Genomic DNA, 24144 nt, shown 5'->3' with positions numbered 1-24144 from the left:
TAGGATTCATTATTAAACTTTAATAGCACATAATGACAAAACAAAAAAAACGTTATATATTCATATAAATTACTTAGAACACTTTTAGCGAAGATGCTAATTTTTCATACATGTTGGGGCATTCAAAGACACTAACCTTATCCAACTAGATCGTTTACATAGCATTCTTTAAAAAGAAGTGAAACAATTAGTGTTTTCAGGGCCCTGTTAAAAGATAAAATCTTATAAACAAGAAATGGTATTATATTTCGGGTAATGGTTACCATTTAAGTTTTATTCCCTGGTTAATATACATATTTATATATTGTGTTACATTCTATATGAAAGTGATCGTAAAATTAGAAGCAAATTTGCCCTAGCATCTAAAGTTTAATCTTTGTTATTTTTAACATTTTCCTAGTAATTTGTATCCAGTCGAACTGTATCCAGGAATGATCATTTTTTTTTCATTATAGACGGGGATCTTTAAACAAAAATAATAAAATTTGTATAAAAAGTGAAAAAATTGGGTAATGGATATAGAACATACATAAGTTATTGGTCACAAATGCGGAATAGTCATATTTCAAATACTCATAATATTCAAATTATCAACATAAATTGGGAAATGTTAATTTGCTCAAACGAATCCAAAGTTTTTAGATTTAATGGCCATCAGCAATTTACTACGTAATATTGATTTGCTGGAATATAATGGTATATAAAGTCGAGATATACAAGTATTTGCAGTAGGAAGATGTGAGTCATCTGCGGGTCGTATAGTAACTGACGGTAAAGGTTGGAACCCTTCTTCAGATGCTGGTAGTGCCGGGGACCCAGTCCAGAAGTATACCTAAAAATCATATATTCATATTAATATAAACATAATATTACAGTAATGAAAATTGTGAACTACATATTATTTGTCAGACTCGCGCTGTTTCCAGATAGCCTATATTTTCTGATATTCATTCATATAAAAACCCACAAATTTCCTGAATTTGACACGGAAAATTATATAAAAAATAAAAACATTTTAAGGTCTCACTATTTAAAAATACTTTTCTAATGGCATCAAAACTTGCAATGTCAGAGAAATTGACTAAATTAACAAAATCATTATTATTTTTATTACAATAATTACTGTCTAATTACAAATAAACATGTGTATACATACACATATCGCCACAAAAAATATTTTTTTATTCAGATAATCGGCTGTCCTGGGGATTTTTTTAATGTAAATATAATATATAACGTAATCCAGAAATAGACAACCGCGACAAAATAAGAATACAACCAATTATTTATTGCAAAAGCTTCAAATATTCAGTTCTTGTCTAAATATATGTAAAATATATTTTATTTTCTTATGGACGGATATACAAATATAGAAAAAAACCCATTTTGTACGCAACATATCGGACTGATTTAAATTACATTTTTCAGAATTTTATTGAATTTTTTTTGCTAAAATAGAAAAATAGGTCCATTAAATAAAAAGAGAAACGAGTAAATCATAGATATCTGCTTGAAATTCTATGTTAACAATAAAGTTGTAATATGATAGCCGAATCATTAACGGCGGCCCAGGCCCATAAATCCATTTTATAATGACTTTGAAATCTATTTTTTTTTTTGGTTCTTAGATATTAAAAACTAAAAAAAAACCATGCGTTTTGCTTGTATATATCCTTTCTCATAAATTCTATAGTAACACGTTGGGATAAAATCGCAATAGTTTCCTCTTATTAGCTCATAAGTCCATCAAGCTGGTTATCTTTAATGTCAATATAGTGAAATTTTGTAAATTGCGCATGATTCCAAAGAACTCAAAAAAAAATTAACGAATAAAACAACATTTAAAGAAATCCTCGATAGAAATAGCAATAATTTTGTAATTTTTCACAGTGCAACCTGGGGTGATTGTGTTTTTTTATATACCAGGGATTTTCAAAAGACATATTTCCAATTTAGACTTACCAAATCTTGACGCTCCAATGTATTCATTTTTTCCACAATACTCCAGAACCATCTTTTAAATTTTAAAAGTTTGTCAGGTCCTTCACTGGACTCATCATTAAAAGTGGTATAAGAAATCAATGTTGATACATTGATATCGCCGACTCCATTCAAAAGCAATCGAAGATCTTCTGCTGTTAAGCTGTTCATGCAATTGTCTGGCAAAACATCGAATATACCGTCTTTTAAAGCCTGTGAATTTAGTGGTTAATGACCGTTTGGGTTAAAAAATGTTTTTATCTTTTACCTCGAGTGCTTTTTCTTGTGATTTAATAAGCCTATACTCTGTATAACGCCTTACATAGTCAAATATATTACTTGAGCTTACGGGTACATCGCGACCTCCTGGGATTAATTCACGGTTGCCACAACCTTCCTCCTTCATTAAATCAATTCTGAAATACAAAAGTTATATGAGTACATTAATTGAAAAAAAAAAATAGGAAACTAGAACACTTACACAAAACTAAGCTCCATTCGGTTAATATTTTCTTCACCTTCTCTTGTTGATGCGTTTTGGATGATTTGTCTAAATGATTCATACAAAGCGGGATCAAAAAATGCCAGGTCATGAAATTTGATTTTCCGTCCTAACACGTATTTCAAAACATGTCTTTGAAGAAACAATGGGAGCAATTCATTTTGCAATAAACAAAGTCCAATAAGTCTAAAAGGAAAAACATATTAAATATGTATGGATTATTTATAATATTATTATTATTTTCACCTGCCGATATTTCTAAATGCGTTTATGCGTTCAAAAGATGCCAGTCCTTGCCTTGGAGTATAAAAGCCACGCTTACCCGGCGAGTAAAACAGTGGCTCATTGTCATCTTCAATTGAATCAATAAGTCCTGCAGATGGGGATTTTTTTTGTTGATTTTGCATATGCATATCCGACTTCTGCTTGAACGAAATTATTTCAACTGCCTCATTGACTTTTTGCCTTAGTGTTTCATCTGAAGATAATACCGACAGCAGTTGGGGAGTTGGTATTTCTAGAAGCATGCCGGTTACCTTCGATGCATGCGTTAAGTTTATCGATTGGATCTAATACACATTTTAATTAAAAAAATATTAGTAAAACGTTAACTGCAATAGTATTTTAATATCTACCTTGGGAAATAAACGTTCTCCTAACTGTTGTAGATGTACGGACAAATGATCATTTGGGCTTTCAGTTGTGTTATCTGATTTAAAATATGTAAAATGTTAATAATCAGGACTAATCTTCAAATATCAGAAACTTACCTGTGTTGCCTGCTGGCACGTATGGCCTAGCATCAATGTTTAAAGATTTTCGTTCACGTGCAGTGCGCCATAATATTTTGCTGCCGGTACCACGCCGCTGCAAAGAGGGAGGATCACGGCTAGACCCCGATACAGTTCGACTTCGGAGAATACTTGAAAATGGAACACCGTATTTACTTTGCGTACTACTTCCGACTTGCACTGAATCCAAATTTGGCAATTTTGCGCTTGCTAATAAAGCTTCTGAAATAGACGTATAGAAACTACGGGCTACACCGGATCCTTCACCTGGTTCATCCTTGAATGTGACTTTAACTCGGTTGAATGTTATGGGTGGCTGAGTCCGACGGTTTTGTGTACCAAATTGAGCATTTAATTCCTTAAAAGTTTGAACTATTAAATTCTCACGATTTCGTTCGAGCTTACAGAGTACCAAATCACGCTGTTGCCCATTACGAAGTTTTTCCATATGACGTCGGAATCGCATTTCCTTAACTGGAAAGCCTCTCAACTCGGGCAAAACAGAACCGTGTTCCATACCAACATCATCCATAAACACTCGGCCGAAAAGATCAAGTGCTAGCTTCCAACGGCTCAGCAGAAAGTTCCATGATGGCAGTTCTGAAGAATTGCTCTTGTAAAATAATGATCCACGAAATGGAAACATTACTGTTTGTTTTTGTATCTTCTCACGACTATTATCACATTTGTGTTTTTGAGCCATTTGATTTTCGGAAGATGATGCACAAAGTTCGGATTCACTATTTTCATCAGTTTCCGATTTTAAAATCGAAGCTCCAGCTCTGACGATTACGCTGCGAACCGCAGATACTGACATAGAATTGTGTAATGGTGCGACTTCCTCTCGAACTCCACTACGAATTTGTCCTTTTGTAGGTGCGACAATAACCTCAGGACGAGTTGTTAGCAAAAGATCCGATTTACTGGGTCCTGCGGTATCATCGCTCATTTGAATATCTCCTCCATCTGAATCACCAATGTACTTATTGCCTAATTTTACGAGAAATCGATGATTAACCATATGTTATCATATTGAACATTATAAAATAGAGTACAAATGATTGTCGTGCATAACAATTTGCAATATAAACGATTTACCTTTAACTTCATGTGATTTAGAGTCGTCTAAGCATTGTTTTTTCTTTAACTGTATGTATATATTTGAATCTGCAGTATCACCATCCATGTATGATGAGGAACTATCCTCCTTTGGTCCCGTAATTTCTGTACTCAAATCTGACATAGTAGATGTCATTTCTACATTATTTCTATTTTGAGCATCTATTTTCATAAAATTCGAAAATCCCAGACGTGTGGGTGGTTGATCAATGGAACGCTGATGGGATATGTTACATTTAGTATGGCTTTTTGAACCAGTAACGGGACCATGTAATGGCAGATTAGCAAACAGCTCTTGTCGTTTTGAATTTGGTTGTAACAAGTGTGGCTTGTCAGCAAGAGGCATTGCCATGTCAAGAGGTAAATCAAATCCATCAGGAGCCGAGCAACCCAAGCTGAGAGTTGAGTCAGATCTGGTAAAAAATGCATGCTTTCGTGTGTTTACATTTGAATGACATTGTCTGTTATCAACATTTGAATCGTCTAGATTGCTTAGTTCTTCATCAGTATCATAATTTTCAACTGAATTCGCCAAATTGTTAACGCGTCCAGAAATAGAATCGTTTTTATCATAAAAGCTAGTGTCGTTACGCATATAAAAGACAAATGCATCAAGCACGTAAGCAATATGCCGCAATGCGGTTATATCTAAAACGGGAAGTGCATCTCTATGCTCTGAAGTGTGAGCGCGCATTAATGAAAGACAATAAGTAAAGAAATCGCGTCGGGAACTTGATCCTACGAAAGGAAAACAAGCATTCATAATTTAGTAAAGACAATCAATACAAATAGTTTTAAATGGCCTCACCAATTACATTAACTCCCACGCTTGCGGTATTTGGAGTAGAAGGTGATTGGTTTGATGTGGCTTGTGCACTTAGATTAAGAGGATGTAATGGATGATTTGGATCTGTGTAGTTTGCCAAATAGGCTCCGAATTTCAGCTGTGCCTCTGTACCGTCCATCACTGTAAACATCCAGTCCCAAGTTGGTTTCAACCGCTTTTCAACAAATGCCTTTTATAACAAAAATAGTTAGACATTACACTTTCTTATTAAACATGTAAGCTTACCTGAACGGCTATGGCTTCCCCAATGTGGATTTTGAGTGAAGTTTCTATATCATTCATCATATTGAATGTCATAATACCCAAGAGTTCGGAAATTTGACGAATTGTAATACCAAAAGCTCGTCCCAAGTTGCTTGCCGTTGTTGCCATTGTATGAGACTCGGTTGTCGGTGTATTAACAGTAGTACTACTGGCTGGCACCGTTGTCCGTCGTAATGCCATAGGATCAATGAATACGAGATTGGATCCTGTTGGAACGCGAACTGATGGTCGAGTATTTTCGCGACTTCTAATTGCCCATTGCATTGTTTGTGGGGTGAGATCATTGCGTGCATTCGAGTTTATGTTGCGACGTTCGAGCTGTTGATCATTGAAACTAAATTCATCCGACTGTTCATCCGATTCGCCATCTTCTGACCCTTCTTCTTCTTGAGCTGAGGAATCGCCAGACTCGTCTTCCAAGAAAAGAACTCCAATATCTATAATAAATATTTAAAAAAAAAAATAAATAAATAAAATAAAAACACATTTTGTGAAAACATTTTTTTTACACATAAAAATAAAAGTCTCACTTAGTATTGTTAGTGTAAAGTGCTGTGCATAATTTAAAATTTACCTGTTTCTGATCCAACAGTGGTACCAGCTTGACCACTTCTTTGTGCATCTTGATTGCTCTGGTTGTCATCGGAGTCCGACTCTGTCTCTGCATCATTAAATGTAAAATCGTTGTCGCTTTCATCATCCTGCATAGCTTCTTCATTTCTTTGACTTTCTATTAAGTCTTCGTCGTGGCTACTTAAGTTGTTTTCTCGATTAGGAATTTCTTCCGATTCTGATGGGTCTCTAAGGGCTAAAGGCAGTTTTGTAAATTAACGAGCTTCATTTATACATATATAGAAAAAAAAATTATCCACTTACTATCAATGGCAACTATATCGTAATTTTGTTGCCCACTAAAATTGGAATTCTGAGCATTGATTGCATCGTGCACAATTTGTTCGGAATTAATTTCAATATTAGAGGGAGCTAATGGCTCAACAGTAAATAAATCATCAGAATTCTGAAAATATAAAAATTAACTTGAGTTGGAATATAAAAATTTATAAAGATATGTGTCACTGAAATAAAAATAGGAATCAATAAAATAACAAAAATCGATTATATGGACGTCGTTTTCTATCCAACATTAAAGGAAGTAAGAAAGCTACAGTCGAGAGTGCTCGACTGTAATATACACGCTACTTATTTTGAATAAAAACAAAATAATACACCGCAAAAATGCTATAAGAATATGTCATGTGGTACATTTGGTACTACATTCGAGATATACTGTAGAGTGCAAAATATATAAGATTATCAGCCAAAGCAACTAAGACCCCTAGTAAGTATGCATTTTTGCCTATACAAAAGTAGTTCTTTAATAACTTTTACAACTTTTACCTGATCGCAACCAACTTTTCAGGAATCACAAAGACTATAGGTATCATATATACCAAATATATTATATTCGCGACTGTAGCTTTAAAATTACGCTTGTTATTCGAGTTTTGTCAATTTATGGGGTAGGAGTGGGGTTGGCAAAAATTTGAAACAAACTTAATCTGCGTGCAAACATAAACACTGACGAAACAAATAAGAAAGCTACAGTCGAGTGTACTCGACTGTGAGATACCCGCTACCCATTTTGAATAAAAAAAATATATTTTGCGGTATTTTTCTCAAAATATACCGAAAATACTGAAAATACTAAGAATATACCAAATGGTATATTCGTTATATCGATATAGTACCGGATTCAAAATATACCATAGACGGCACAATATACCAGATTGTCAGCCAAAGCAACTCAGACCCCTAGTAAGTAGGCGTTTTTGCCCATACAAAGGTATTTCTTTAATAACTTCGACCATTTCTATCTGATCGCAACCAAATTTTCAGGAATCATAACTACTATAGTAATTACTGTATATACCAAATTCGCAACTCTAGCTTTAAAATTACGCTTGTTATTAGATTATTTTGATTTGCCAAGGCGGAAGTGGGCGTGGCAAACATTTGAAACAAACTTGATCTGCGTGCAAGCATAACAAATGCTGTCGAAAATTATAGCTCTATCTCCAGTGATCCAGTGTTTCATACGGACGGACGGACAGACACACAGACGGACATGACACAAAGTTATAATACCCTTCTACCCTATGAGTAGCGGATATAAAAAGTATAGCTCTATCTCTTATAGTCTCTAAAATCTATATGGTTAGATCGTGTTGGCTGTTGACGCTGATCAAGAATATAAATACTTTCTAGGGTCGGAGATACCTTGTTATGCCCGTTACATAAAATTCCTGCCGGTACAAAGTTTTAATACCCATTTTTCTTATGGGTAGCGGGTATAAAAAATCAACATTTATAGCTATAATATACAATAACTTACATCAAGATTAGATGAGGACATGGCAAATGGGGCAGTAGGACGAACGACACCAAGTCTCACTGGTGCAATTAGAGCCTCGGATACTTCACACAATTCTTCAATAGAAATTTTGTGGAGCGTTTGAAACACCTTAACGCAACTTTGAACATATTTATTGCAAGACGTGTGACTTTTGCGTTTCTCTGGATTTGGCTGTTTTTCTAAATTAAAAATAACAAAAACTCTGGCCACTGATCGTACAAAACGTCGTGCAACTTCCTCGGCGTCTTTACAGCGATCGGCAATAACATAGTTTTGCAGTTCGCGCACTAAAGTTAGCAACAGCGTATCTAGATGATCATTGGTACATTTTACTATCAAGTTATGTGTAAACTTGTCTAGTAATGTGGATCCTTGCTGAGACTGCATAAAAACGTTAAAGGAATCGGAGTTCGTGCTGTCATTTTGTAAATTAGGTGGAGGTTCATTTCTTTCGGCTCCACTCATTATCATAGAGCGCACAGCTTGCCAATCGATTAATAGCCGCTCTAGCGCTTTTCTTGCGAATTTCGGAGGCTCAAGATCATGGTCTGGCATATCACTATCGACGTCTAGAGATGAAGATTTTCGGTTTGTTATGACAGTATTGGTGGCATTTGCATTTCCAGTATTATTAGCAACAACATTATTGCGCACTCTAACGTTAAAACGATATTGACGTTGCTCTATTATCTGACGACCTACTGTCTGTATGAGGAATAATAATATCGATTCGCCTTTGGAATTAAATTTGGTAACCAAATCAGTGCAAGAAACCAGTTTACAAAGCAATGCAAAACGCTTAGTAAGATTACCAGCTATTAGAGCCTTGCATTTGCATTTTTCCCAGCAATCACAGTATGCTGTCGGCGCTGTGCGTTTAAGTTTACAATCATGACCTTTGTGGCAAACGCGGGCGCATTCAGTACAGCAACATAGAGAACCAGTTAGTCCACATGTTTTACATTCAAAAATATTTTGATTGATATGATCCGCTCCTGTCCAAGTGAAAGAACATGTATCGTTGTAACATATCACATGTAACGGTGATTGATCTGGGGGAGAGCCAGTTGGGAAAATCATGGCATCTTTCAACTGCGATTCTTGATCCGCAACACTCAGAATTGTATTCAAAAGAATTATACCAGCTTCGTACGCGCGAGATGAAACGGCTAACATAAACGCCGTTTGACCCTGAGCATCCTTCGCACTTAACATCTGATAGAGATAGGGGCGCATCGCAGCACTCGAGCACATATGCTGAAGTATGACGATGGCGTATTCGCGTCGTTGTATAACATCAAATGTATAATTTGGACTTGACATTTTACTCTGCGATGACGAAGGTAAGATTTTCGAAAGATCATCATCACCAATATCAGTTATACTCTGAGGTGCTGCTGTGGTGCTGAGGTTGCTGGCAGTTCCGCCGGAGTCAACTGTCCAGGGCATTGGGATATAGGCATGATCCTCCCCAGCACTTGTTGACGGATGTTGATTGTTTTGGTCCGACTGCTGTTCAGTATTGATGAGACGTTGCATCATGTCACGCAGACTGATTCGATTTTCCCTAGACGTAGACGTAGACGGTGAGCTAATACCGCCAGCTGATACTGTCGCAAAACTGGAAGTCTCGTTAAAGTTACTTCCATTTCCTGCAAAAGCACTGCCGTAGGCTAACGATGATCCCGTTCGTGGTACCGAAGCTCCGGACCCAGAACCAAAGCTTTTTTTTTCGGAATTAGTAGCGGCGAAATCTTGTGAAGAATATTGAGAATCCTTATTGGATGTTGGTGAACACATTATGACGCATGCATGAAATATGTTCCTATTCCCATCGCAATGTTCTTCTACAACAGATAATGCTTCTTTACGGTCTTCTTGCTCAAGGCGTTTTAGCACAGCTATGCAGTTTTTCACATCACATCGCAATATATGCGGCATTAATTTTTGGCTTACAAAAAGTAGCGCCGTCATGCAAACTTTTGATTTTAAATTGTTGCATGATGGTGATGGGGGTAACGAAATAGTTGCCATAGTAACAGCTTTAACAGGTGGCAAATCAAACCATTGAGGATCTTTAATTGAACCAATGCAGTCCTTTGCTAGTGGATAAAGTGCACCGTTTCCATCTTGGAGCACTATTGTACTACTGTTGCCATTGCAATCATTATTGCATGACATTGCAATGTTACTAACAGATGTACCCAAAAATGACATGCAGTCTGTAGGAAATTGACAGTTTTGCTCTTGTTTGCTATTATACAGATTATATAGACTGTAATGAATTTTGCCAAATACTTTTTTGATGACATGAATGCCACGCGTATCGACCGCTATTGTGAGCAGTTGCGAGTTAGATAAATCAGCGCTAATATTAATTTTCTTCGGTTGCTTTTGGAGCCAATCTGGACCACGTGATGATGCTGCTGACCTAAACACTTGCACGTCTTCACGTCGTAGTAGTCGACATAGTTGCCAATCATCCTCTTTTCCTTCTTCCTTTGTAGAAGTTCCCATCACCATGTTATTGGAGGAATTTAGTTGAGGAAATCTGACTGCTACATACTCGCCATCCACTTTAAGAACTTTTCCAATCGGGCCCACTTTGTCCTCTACGAAAACAACATCTTTTAGTTGCCATATTTCCTCATCCTTTCTGCTTTCTTGACAATTGGTACTATCCTCCTTAGCCGTCATTCGCTTAGTTCGCTTGTGTGATGAGACACTACCTGTATCGCTGCAAGTACTAGATGCTGGTGAAGGCGGGGGCGGCATATCGATACGATCTGTTGTTTCCTTGCTTGATGAACATAATTGTCCACTCTTGCTGGAAGTTGTAGATTGCACAGGCTGAGCTGCCTTTGATGTATCCTTATCTGTGTTGGATATAACCGTTGCTGCCTGACTTTTATCCGATGCCAAATTTGTACCGATGTTTAGAATCTTCATTCGGCAAACATCTGAGAAATCCCACACTGAATTTAATAACTGCCCAACTTTTGGAACACCATTTGTGGAGGTGAATCCAATTGATCCAGTTTGGTAAATGGGACACTTCTTCATTATAACTTGTGAGCCTACGTTTATATCAGCTGCAACCACTTTGAATGGTTTTTTGGTTTTTGTTCGGAACTTATCCCACAAATATCGCCGTTGATCAAATGGTAGTACTCCCCACCAATAAATGTTGTTATTATCGGTTCGAACCGCAGTGTATAAGGAACACACGTGGATTGTTGAAATCGGATCGATGTTGAACTCATTAAAAGCTGTTGCAGTGTGCTCTAATTTTGCTCCTAAATAACCCAGTTGTTCATCCATCCAAGTGGCGACTCGATTTGTTTCAGTTACAATCGAACATCTTATGAAATTCGCAGATATAAGCTCAACTTTTTCAACAATGTTAAGTGACATGGACTTGGGATGAAATATGTTTTCCGCCTAAGGTAAGATAAAAACAAAGGTGAATATCAGTATTAATTATTAAACAACTAACGTTGCATTTTCTAAATATCATATGGAAATGAATAATTTTGTTCAACTTTGCACTCAAATAAATAAGAGTCCTACATTGAGAAATCAATACATATAAACTTTATTACTCATCTCATTATAAATTTTTGGTAAAATATTCAGCATTCTACCGTTCATATATATAACTTTATAATGCAAGTTGTATAAGACACATCGATCAGAAGCCATTTCCTTTAAATATGTATACTCATGATGTTCAAGAAAATCACATACAAGGGCTGTCTATTTTTATGAATAACTTATATGTACATATGTAAATACAGTAGAATCCGGTTATAACGACTCCGCTTATAGCGTCCGTCCGGTTATTGCGACGAAAAGTCGACCTTATATGAAACGGCCTCCGCTTAGAACGTCTCCGCTTTTAGCGACTAACCGCTTATACCGACGAAATTTTTCACAATTCAACCGGATATTGCGACGAAAAAAAAACAGCGAAATAATGCCAACAAATTTAAGTATCAAACAACGCTGTTAGAAATGTACGCATTTATCAGTGATCGGCACTCTTGCTTGTGTTCGTAGGAGCGACACGAAGGTTCTTATATTCTCTTATATTAGCTGACGCCCTAGCTAATGCTAAGGAACATGCAGGTATACGATTTATTATGGAAAAACGATGATATTAAATGAAATTTATATATTTTTTTTGTTTTGTTTAAAAATTAATTTGTTTTATCTTAAAACCCTATTACGAACATGGCAAGTTAGTGCGTCTTCCGGGTATAACGACGGTCCCTTGAAAGTCGCTATAACCGGAATCTACTGTATGTATGTATGCTTTAAAAATACGTTGAACACAACGAAAGTTTGGTAAATTTGTGACTTGTATTTAATAAATGCAAAAGTATAAAAAATGTCGTAATACTTTTGCAAGTCAAAGTTATAGTCAAATAAATGAAGGTTTCATAGATGAAATTCCGCAAACTTCATATTTCTGTAGGGAACAAAAATCTTCAAGGTGCGCGAGAAAAGTTACGTCAAAACTTGATGTGACTTGAGAATGAATATCAGGACCTTTAAAAAGGAAAGTGTTTAATTTTAAGGAAGCTTTTTGTTGAAACTTGGTGAAACAAATATGACCCGAAAATAAACCAACATCATGGTATGGAGAACAACAACATGAGTTATCGTATTCATAAAAGATTAGCTGCTATACCCTTGGAAATTCGAACTTTTACCTCAAGTGATATTCAGCAGTATTTACTAATAGCTTCAGAAACTTATTGGAACTCTGAAAAAATTAAGAATTGAGCTACTTTTTACCCTAACTTAATTTCTATCTGTAGCATCGAAGAGATTTTGTATAGATCAGAAATTTCCGGTCATTTTTTTTTTGTTAAGCCCTTTGTAAGATGTGGGTATCTTTAGGCTACTCATATGACTAATTCATACTTATATATTTAAAAATTCTTTTAAGCCACGTGTATCGATAAATAAAATGGTTTGAATGTAGGGCATTTTCTCTACTACCGATTGCTGTTCAATTTCTTAATATGGCGTCAATGACTTTGGATATTTTATCTGATTTGTGAAACAATTTTATGTAGATCAGATCTGTTTCAATATGAATTTGATGTAAGAGACCATGATGATACATTGATCAAAATATATGTTAATAATCAACATATCAGAAATTAGTGCACAGTTACTTACATCACATTTATAAGGTTCCACATCTGACCAGCGCCATTGATGTAATTCTCCATTTTCCGAAAGTGCAATAAACTCGGAATATAAAGCGCCAATTGTTTTAAAACGAACTGAGTTTTTATCAGGCCATGGCTGCCATTCTTCAGATATCCATATTGGTGATGGCATCGTTGAAGGTTCTTTCTTTTTTTGATCTGCAAAAGTGTTTTCGTAATTAAAAATTAAAAACAAATTTGCACATTGAAAATTAACCTGTCTCCTTATCCCATGTGTAATCATCTTTATTAATCCATCGCCTTGGTCCATAATACTGTCGATCCCGCCAACGGCTAAACGCTTCTCGATCAGCATTAGCGGAAGACATTTGTCCAGAAAGGTTTCCGCTTCCCGTTATAACACCACTTGATGAAGATGAGCGATTAGATTGATTGTTATCTGCTCCAGATGAGTTGGCGTTAGTCCGTTCACTTCTAATACGATCGAAAAGCAAACTGGAAAAACGAAAGTAAATAATCATTGATTATGGTCGAAAATCCAATTAGGTATGCCTTTTCTTACAGATTAAAATTAGAATTTAATTAATAGTACCGATTTAGACAATTCTCAAAAATAGTTGACTCATTGGTTTATTGACGTTAATTTCATCAGAAGATTAAACATTAATTTTTGACCCCATCTTTGCACCTTTATTTGGGGAAAAGAGGTAAGGAAAATATATTGCTTTCAGGGGAAAGCATAAATCATCAATGCAGGTTGAAATTATGCGTTTGTGAGTACTATGCGCGGAGGAAATTGAAAATACGAAGCATTTTATCACCGAAAGTTATAATGTTAATTAAATTTATCATCAGCATAATATATATTGATGATGATTACTGGTCACTAATTTATTAAGGCATGTACAACACCATTAACCAATAAAGAATATACGCTAGTGAAGAGTAGACTAGGTCAAAATACCATGTAATAATAATTTTAAATATTGGGCAACGAACTAAATAAGTTTTGTCTGTTTGCTCATTTTGAAAATAACGAAAGCAACATCAAAATGGTATGCACATAAAGTACGAATTTCATTTTGAATTGGGAAATAAAAAACGCATATTAATAATTTATGACATAATGACAATAATAAATCGAGCCTCATTGTTTATACTATATATGTATACTTCATACTAGTTACATCAGTTAGTTTCATTTTTAAAATGTAAATTGTTATATAAAGGAGTGCCACAGAAATACTTATCAAAAATGGATTTATTGTTTTTCAAAGAATTCTCCAGCAAGGTTTATACACTTTTGCATGCGCTCAAACCAATTGTCGAAGCACTTTTTCCACTCCGATTGAGGCACCTATAAAACATGGTTTTGGCATGTTTTTTCAACAGCATCTTCTGGCGTCAAAAATCGTTGACCACGCATTCTTGTTGTACGGGAATAAAAATAAATCATTGGATGCCAAGTCAGGGCTGTACGGTGAGTGACCCATCAATTCCACGTTTTGGCCGGTAAAAGAGGCGCGGGTTTGAGCTGATGTATGAGAGTTAGCCATGACAACGGTGCAGAATGATGCGAATTTTCTTGTTCGTTTTTCGATTGTGGTGTACCCCTCAGAATTCACATTCCCACATTGATAAAGCGGAACAGTCGCCACATAACCAATTTTACCTTAGTTTATAAATGGTCTTTTGAAGCACCGCGAATGTATTATTTAAAAATTTCTTGGAACGAATCCTCATAAGCCTTTTTTTGGGCAATTGTCAAATTGTGCGGGATCCAACTAGAACAGACCTTTTTTATGACCACGTGTTCATGCCACATCGAATGTATTCTGGTGGAAGAAATATCCAAGGATGCGTCTATCTCACGATATGTCACATGACGATCTTGCATTATTAGTTCACATACGGCATCAACGTTGGCATAACGACTGCATCTGTACGACCTTCGTCTTCGAGCAAGCATCGGCCACGATAGAAGTCAGTAAACCAGTTTTTCACAGTGCTATAGGATAGCACTTTATCGCCACACATAGATTTAAGTTCATCGATGCACTCTTGTCGTGATAATCCACATCGAAAGTTGCGAAAAATGATTGCTCGAAGTGTTCACGAGTTAATTTCTTTTTTCTGTCGACATAATTTTGTGATTAATCGTCTATCGATATCAAACGTGGTTACACATGAGCTTTTATCAATAAAATTGCAACCTTTGTTTTGGGAAACAGCCAATTGGTCCTAATATGGCTAACAGTGACCTAGGCCAGAAATATAAATAGCAACCCTCGAATTGCGCGTTGCCACAGATAAACGACTCTGCTCTAAATCGACTTCAATTCCAATGCTTCAATGCTGCCACATAGATCAAATATAATTTTTGAGTTCACCAAAACCAAGATGACATTGCCATGTTTATCTGTTAGTCTGTTCGTAAGAACGCCTATATCTTAGACAGCCTATGTGATTGCACGCAGATCAAATTTAGTTTATCAGTTCATCATCACACGATGAGCCCGCTCCAAGGCGCGGAAAAACTCTACAGTCGGCTGTCAAGGTTCTCACGTCTCTATTTCGGACTGCGAATTACCTTCTGCATTCACTGTATTCACTAGATCTCACCCCAGCGACTATTTATTGTTTTCAAATCTCAAAAGAATGCTCGCTGGGAAGAAATTTTCGTCGAAAAATGAGGTGATCAGCAAAAATGATGCGCGTTTTGAAGCAAAGAACATATCGTACTACAAAAATTCTACCGAAAAGTTGGAGGTAATAATCGCTATAATCAGCGTATCACTCTTGAATGGAACTATGTTGAGCAAAGAAAACACATTTGCAAAAAAAAAAAGTGTTTTACTATAGTACGCCGTGTTTCTTTCAATTTTCCTGCTATGTGGTTGGTGCAGTCAGGTCTTGCTTGGTTTGGTTGACAATCTTGAATATTTTGTACTTTATGGTCGATTTTGAATGCAATAGTAAATCGATATACCAAATAGAGCTTTTGTATTTGGTATATTTAATTAATAATGCCGCACCACTGTTGTGTATTTATTGAAAATTGATAGCGAGTGTCACAATTGAACACATTTGAATATATTTTTGTGACTTGTTCACAATAACCATTCTTCCGTTTTTCTTATCAACAATTTATCTTCTGTTTTATATAATAGCATTTATTTTAAATAAAATTGCAAATCAATTTATTGTTTTGCTATATTGGATAAAAAAAATTCCTATTGAACACTTAGATACCTTAATATGGTATGGTATACCCCTAAGTAGTTAAGCTCGAAAAAGTTGGTCAAACTGCTAAGAACTATAGCACGCAAAAAGTTATCACTATTTGCAGACTGTCAACAAAAGAACTGTGACTTTCGGTTTATGAGAGAGATGCACGCTGTACGAAGACGTACAAGTGAAAGAAATAGGAGTAATCTGATTTTAGATGAAAATATTCCAGGATCAGTGGCTGAAAATTTCCATCAGAATTTCTCTTAAGGGAATGTGAATTTTCTCTTATAATTAATGAGAAACAGAAATTATATAAATGCATGCATTCAAATCTTTAGAATTTTATATGTTATAACTTACTTTCTGATACTGGAATAATTACTGAAAATTTCTTCTGAGAAAAGACCGTCAGAGGGATCTATTATAACACTGCTATTGTCGCCTGAAAATCCATTGTCTAATAGGGAAATAAGGTCTTCAGGAACATAATTATCCCCTCCTTCTTCAGTATCTTCAGCTTCTTCATCGTCACGTGAAAGTAAATTGTTGACAGCTAAATTCACATCAAGATTTGTGCGCTATAAAGGTAAACATTAGACGTGCATATCAAGTTTATATACGTTCGTTTGTTACCTGAAGTTCTCTTATAATGAGATTTCGACTTTTTCCTTGAAGGACAACTTCTGCTTGAGATATAAGTTCTTCAGGCACATATGTGGTTGGGACAGTCACTAGTGGTCGACTGGATGAACTACCACCAATTATTACACCAGTACTTCTTGATCCTGATCCTTGTCCACTTGAGCCTGTCCTTCCTGTTGCTCGAAGAAGCCGAGCTCTGGACCGAGGCATTGGACGTGATGAAGATGGCACTTTTGGTCCATTGGACGCTGCGACTCCACCCGATGCGGCACTTTTAATTATAAAATATTTGAATAGGAAAGTTATGATAAAATTAAATGTAGAAACTCACCATTTATTATCCGATTTAGTCAAATCAAGTTTTTCAGAGTTTATTGAAAACGCTACGCGAAATGCCTTTCCATCTTCCAAAAGAACTCCAATATGATTGGGACCAATCACCACTTCTTTCACTGGTATTTTCAGTTGCTCAAAAATCCGATGAGTGCCAGAACCGAAGCGGTTGACTTTATCAGATACCTCTCGTATTCTATATAAAAATTTTTAAAGAATATCCATTCAAAAATATGTATAATTTCATAAAAGAACACATAACTACTGGCATCACATAACAGCATTGCATAACTATTCGAGGTAATAACGTTACCAACAAATTCATAAAAATTTAGTGACTTTTCGCACCAGACAATGTTATTTTAACAACAAACTGCGTAGACATTATATATTAGCAAGATCGGCTTCGTCAGGTCATTAGGTGTTTTCGAAATCAAATTAGAGGTCAACTATGAGATATTTTTTTAATTGTTTTCAGAAAATGTAACACTGATGAATAAAACATTTTTTATTCAATTACGCACTCTAAAAATATGGCATTATTATTATAATCAAAGATAAATTCCAACACAAATTACAACTGTAATCCACAGTCCCGGCTTTTTTGTAGTATTTCTTAACAATCATAGTCGATTCTAAATAAAATCATGGGGCACATGCACTTATACATATGTTCACACATAGGTTAATTGATCGTACATAGATCAGTCGTTTATTGCAAAATCCGGACTACAAATATTAGGCCAATTTAAGATGGTCCAAATGTCTTAAATTTAGTTGACAAATGTCATTTGGTTTGGAATTGTCGTATTGAAAATAATAAAGAATTTTGACTACAACTTGAATATCACAAAAAGCAAATGCATGTATGGTATGAACCTGTCATAAGATGTAATTAAGTTTTGGCACACGTCGATTATTTCAATAATCTCTAAACAAAATATTATGCATATATGTACGTAATAATTTTTATATATATGCGTACGTTACACATTCTTTTATTTAGGCATGTGTGTATATATGTACATATGTACATACGTATATCAGAGTACAAACATATGTAAAAACAATTTATGAAAAACTAATGTACCGAATTAAATAATGGAATCTTTATAAAATAATTACAAGTTTTAAAAAGTGTATTTTACGTGTATGAAAATACAAAATTATTATTAATGGAACACATGACATATAGGCATATACATACATATGTACATTGTTAAAATATTGCACAAAATTTACATGTCCATGTATGTATGTACATACATGCATACATACTTGTGCATGTGTTTCACATGTGCAAAAGCCATAGGCACATATGGATTTCCCTGCATACATACTATTACTATTTTTGTAATTTATTACTATTCTTACCTATCAATAAATTGTTCATCAGTTCCTGGAAGTGGTTGCAAAACAAATTGCATAGAAACCATTGTAAATTTCTTTTACTATACGAAACACACTACTTCCTCAATTTTCATTTCAGCTTGGAAAATGTAGCTAAAAATAGAGATGTTACAAAAAACTCAAGAAATACATTAACAACCGATTGTTAAGATATATCGATAGAATGGGGTTCATCTCAAACTTAAATGTTGAAATGTCGTTTTGAGCACAATAATCGGTTCATTGAATCTCCACATTCATTAGACCAAGCGCATCTACTTGAATAATGCGATTCTATTGTGTTAGTGTTCAAAAAAATCTCATAATTTAAACATCAGTTTGCAGGTACAAAAGTTAATAAATATGAAGGACAATAATATCAAAGGTTTTAGTAGCATTTCAACCGAAAATAAGCAAATTTATAAATATTGAATTATTGATTAGATTGAATATTTCGCAAATAATGCTTTGTAACTTACATTTTCAATAAATAGTGGAGCGGCAATCAGCTGTTTCCTACAAAAAAAGGGGATTCATTCCGGTGATTTCAACTACTTTTTTTTAGTATTTAAGTAATTATATTTAACAGATTATTATGCCATCCCTTTAAGTATTCTTACATGTTTTTCTTTTCTACCAATAATATGACAGCTTAGGCAATAACTGATTGTGAATGACTTATCGGTTGCTCACAAAAACGAAAATTGTTGCTACCCGAATTCGAGGTGGGGTCAGATATACATATATTGTTTTAAAAATAATTAAATGGTTAATTGATCTTCTGGCGGTCTTAAATTAACACAGTTTTTAATATTCGCACGCAGCATAACTCAAATATTCAATATTTTTTCTTGAAATGTCGATATGTTTAGGTCGCGAATATGGATTTAGACTTTTTGGTACAAAAATTCACCAAAATCACAAAAATCAATATTTTAAAAAGTCCGTACGATATTCTCATTTATAACTTTCTTACATTTATTCGGGTAGCATGTAATATAATTTGAGCCTCCATAGTCAATATTAACGCCAAAAAATTCTTACATAGTAGCTTGCCAGAAGCTAATTCCATTTTTAGTGTTCCTGTTGGGTAACAAACTAAATTATCTAATTGACTGTGGGTCTCATATACTCAAAGCGGTTTTTTTTTTGCTGAACTCTATATAAGAAGTCCCAGAGCTTCTTAAAATAACTGATGTTCCCAGATGATCGTAAGCGCTATCATTTTGACCACTTTGTACAGGAATATAATTGTTGCAGAGCGAGTTGCTTATTTTGATATAAAATGGGAATAAGTAGTCAATTGATGAGTAATAAATAAATTTTACTTATATATATATGTACTTATACTTTTTGAATGTCCATCGTGCCACATAATTTATTAAATTGCTTATTTTCGGGTGATTTGCTTCTATTGCTTTTGTTATTCTTCTTTTTTCTGCCTGAATTTTTTTCTTATCCCTAAACAGCTGTTCGCGTGATGCAGTTTTGCTGTTAACACTTGCATCATAGAACTGCATCATTAAAGCAGATGCACTTGGTCTAAACCGAGTGTTATAGCCTATTTCCACTGCACTTGTTTTTTAGGTTTTTCAAAGTCCCGTTTCGGGGTTTCCATTGGCACGAACCGAAAAATATGGGCAACGGTAAATTTCTCAATATGGCCGCTCTGAAATGTCAGCTGTTCAAATGTAAACACGAGTTGGCGTACAATTCAAAAAACAGCACGCGCATTTCTAAAATGGAAAATTTTCTAAAATTGCCCGATTTTTATGCCAGGATTTTAACGAAGGGGAGGAAGTGTAGGTCATTGCCAAAGTAAAGAAAACGCCATCAGTTTGGGCCTATGTAAGTAGAATTTCTGGCAGCAATGTAATATTTACATGAAAACATTTACTTTTTAGCAACGGCATGGGTATTTTTGGGAACGCGATATTCCTGGAAACAGTGAATTTTTTTTTTTAAGATAATTTTCAAATTAATAGGGAGGAGTTTGGCATCCTTGTGGAGTGAATTCGTGGATTGGCCACAAAAGACACTACATTTCTCCTCCCATAACTCGATCAACATAGCCTCGTGGTTCGCACTCCACGATATTGACGGCTTGTGAGTTTTTTGGCTCATCTAAAATATAAAAAATTTGGTTTAAAAAGCAAAATAAAATTTTTATTTTTCTATTTTCATACCTTGGCGCACTTGAATGTCTGCTGTTTGTTTAGTGGTGAGCTCTTTTTCGTTGTCATATCGATAAAAATATCGCGTAATTACCCAAAAAGTGCGTTCGCTATTTCTACGTAGCTCGCGAACGTAGAAAAACCGACTTTTTTTTCTCAATTTTAATACTTCTCTTCGATATGAGTGCAAAATAATAGGTTGACCATTTTTTCTATTTTGGAACTGCTGATTCGATATTCACATACGGTCCAGTATCGGAGTATCCTAGTTTTCCTGTCTATCTATTTTGGGAGTTCCAATATGCAATACCAGCACATATAAGTGTGTACGCATCGACAATATTCTTACGACTGTCGGTACGACTGACTTTCATTATCCGATTGAATAATATCTAACTCGCTAACTCAAAAACGTCTGTCTAATATTTTTTTTTTTTTACCTCTGGACCTTCCACTGCACTTTCAGCAAAAGAGTAGTTACCTTCAACTTCAAAGCACTCTATTAACCAGTAATATGCATTCTCTATTTTGAGAAATCTTAACACCACTCTTACTAAAATTCACAACACTTCCTTTTCACTCAGTTGTTCCACTGGACATAAAATTCTCCATCGTATATTGGTAAATCGTCCCATGTCTCAAGTGCAACAACAAAGTTTTCATATTCTTTTGATGATGACTTGCAAACCAGACGATCGCTCGTAGGTCATTTGTTATTTCTCTTCTTACTCCAGTTAGTTGGTCAGTCAACGCATTCGAAAATCACCAGCATTTTTCGCCTACCGCACTGGCTGGCTTGGGTGGTACATGTTAGTTTATTCCTCGCTTCCAGCGATGTTTTGAAATTTTTAATATGTACATACATATACCAACTGCGAAGTCGTGACGCTCGCCTGAGCCTTGTTGTGAGTCCAATTGTAGTAGGCTGCTGTATACTTTCTCCTATTCCACGATTCAGTTGCGAGCACACTCGAGTAGCTTTCATAATGGTTTAGCTTGCCCTGTCCACTTTCTACTTATTTAGACCAAAAGCATCTGGTAAGTGATTCTATGATGCAAGTGCTTACCGCAAAGCTAAAATTCAACAGCTATTATACACTCCTGCCCAAAATTATACACCTCTAAATTTTTTGTTTCGGCGCTTGTGGCAGAATGGAAAACGAAAAAGATCAAAACAAAGTATGAGGAATGATAGCACAAAGAGTAATGCATAAAATGAGATATTGTTGACTCTGTTTGGATCTCCCGTTTTCATGTAACGGTAAAAAAAGCACACATGCTTCAATTTTAGCTAGGCTGCACGTGTATCAAAACTATACGACACATTTCATTATTTCTGTGCACAGCCAATATTTTATTTATTTTTTTTATTAATTATTAAAGATTATTAGTTAATAACAGCATTTTGATCTTTTTTTAGTTCAACAATTCTTTTAGACATTGAATTAATTAATTTTTTTTATAATTATTTGGCCTGGGAAAGACCATTGCATCAAAATTTTACGTTTGACACTATCGACGGTCTCAAATTTACTGTTGTCGGCATAAATTCGCCTGGCTAAGATACTCCATATGTTTTCTATATGTACTGTGAGCTTTTTTGAGTGGTCACACCTGCCTTCATCTGGCATCAACATCCTCCCCTCCTTGCAATGAGTTGCAAAGGGATTTATTGTCCACATAGACCGGACAGAATGCAGCCATTGCCAAACCGTTGGTACTCGGCAGGATGCCAGGTTGAATGATGTGAGGATACACATCAGTGCCGAGCACCAGGGACACTATCGATGGCTGGAACCAGCGTTTGTCGCCAAGCGTGATGCTGCGGAACTTTTCCAAGTTATCGCCATCGACAGGTCGGAGGGGGGTGCGCCGGCAAAGTTGGGGATCAACCTTTTGACGAAAGTCGAAATTGCCGTGCACACGCCCTCCGTACCAACGCGGGTGACGGATAGCCGATAGGTCGTTGCAATTATGAAGCGCTAATACGGCTGGTCGCAGTGCACGGGTCGATCAGTGCTCGCATCTCGAACGTTTTACATCCGGTGTCGATAAGGATGTTGGCCGTCGGTAGGATGCTCACAGCCTTATCTTGCAAGGATGAGAGCGACGTCGGAAACGCCCCTTCATGCGGAGGTGAGGCCGGTCGACGGTGAACCGGCGGAGACCGATCCGGGTCCGGTTGTTCGTTGCGTCATCGCTGACGGCTGGGGCGAGCGCTGTGTGCCTCTTTGAAGTGCAGGAACGTGACAAACACTCTGCGGCTTCACGTGGTGCGGCAAGATTGCCTGGAATGCTGGTGGGCCAGACAGTTAGAGCATTACTTGTTAATAAGTACTGATCTTAACCGTTTCTCAGCTGTCAGCCTAAGAAAGCGCTGACACTTCCGTAGTGGGTGGATCCCACGGCGCACGCGACCCAGAAGGAAGCCGTCAGCGGGTCGTCTCTGGTCGACGGTTACATGGAATGAAACAAGGCAATGATTATTATATATTATATATAATATATATATGATATATTATTATATCTTTTACATTGTCAATGAAACATGGAACAGGACAGCATAGGACAGCACAGGACGTCGAATATTCGTCCATCAGTCCTTCCGACGGAGAGGGGTCAGTTTTGTTGTCCTCCATCGAATAGTACCCTGCGCCGTGAGCACGTCTACAACTCGAACCATTGTATCGGTGCCTGGACACGTCGTCAGCACCCGTCCTAGGCGCCACTCTTTGGAGGGAAGGTTGTCTTCCTTTACGATGACTATGTCACCGATCTTAAGGTTCTGTGTAGGGGATTGCCACTTCGTCCGTTTATGCTCTTTCAGGTAAACATCCTTCCAACGGAAAGAGAATTGTTGGTGAAGAGCCTTCAGTCGCTGTCATCGATTTAGGATGGAGGTGGCCGGTTGGTTAATTTCTGGTTCCAACACCGAAATAAGCGGGCCACCTATGAGGAAATGGCCATGAGTTAAGGCCCGTAGGGTCTTCGGACATCGGAGAGATCGGAAGACAGAAGAGTGGATAACTCTTCAAACGTATATTTTGTGGTGAAGGTCGCCTTGTAAAAGAGTGGGGCTTCCCATAATCCATCTATATGTGGGGCGCTCGGTGGGTTGAAGTGCTTTGGTGACCATGCTTTGAGATGATGCAGTCTCTCGTCGCTTCCAAAAAGTCGGTGGAAATCACCTTGCCAACTCCAACGAAATTCTTCCCGTTGTCCGAGTGCATTTGCTGTGGGTACCCGCGCCGTGCTATGAAAATGCGGCCATGAGGT

The 24144-nt window shown here is 36.3% G+C and overlaps 1 protein-coding gene across 1 annotated transcript; it reads right to left on the bottom strand.

Annotated features, from left to right (window-relative positions):
- Nucleotides 1-241: 241 nt before the first annotated feature.
- On the bottom strand, nucleotides 242-18837 carry LOC133839667 (E3 ubiquitin-protein ligase hyd). Its single transcript, XM_062271308.1, has 19 exons — nucleotides 18680-18837; nucleotides 17304-17501; nucleotides 16964-17243; nucleotides 16691-16908; nucleotides 13356-13594; nucleotides 13107-13297; nucleotides 7896-11357; nucleotides 6380-6521; nucleotides 6078-6311; nucleotides 5465-5940; nucleotides 5201-5408; nucleotides 4372-5130; nucleotides 3253-4263; nucleotides 3118-3191; nucleotides 2729-3051; nucleotides 2462-2668; nucleotides 2249-2396; nucleotides 1963-2193; nucleotides 242-832 (listed from the first exon to the last, which is right to left on the bottom strand). Exons 1-19 carry the CDS (start codon nucleotides 18739-18741, stop codon nucleotides 620-622), a joined length of 8676 nt encoding a protein of 2891 aa, XP_062127292.1. The 5' UTR covers nucleotides 18742-18837; the 3' UTR covers nucleotides 242-619.
- Between the last annotated feature and the right edge of the window lie 5307 nt (nucleotides 18838-24144).

Source organism: Drosophila sulfurigaster, chromosome 2R (assembly GCF_023558435.1).
Source record: "Drosophila sulfurigaster albostrigata strain 15112-1811.04 chromosome 2R, ASM2355843v2, whole genome shotgun sequence".
NCBI lineage: Eukaryota > Metazoa > Arthropoda > Insecta > Diptera > Drosophilidae > Drosophila > Drosophila sulfurigaster.
The sequence above is the reverse complement of the archived record's forward strand: the minus strand, read 5'-3'. Positions and strand labels throughout refer to the sequence as shown.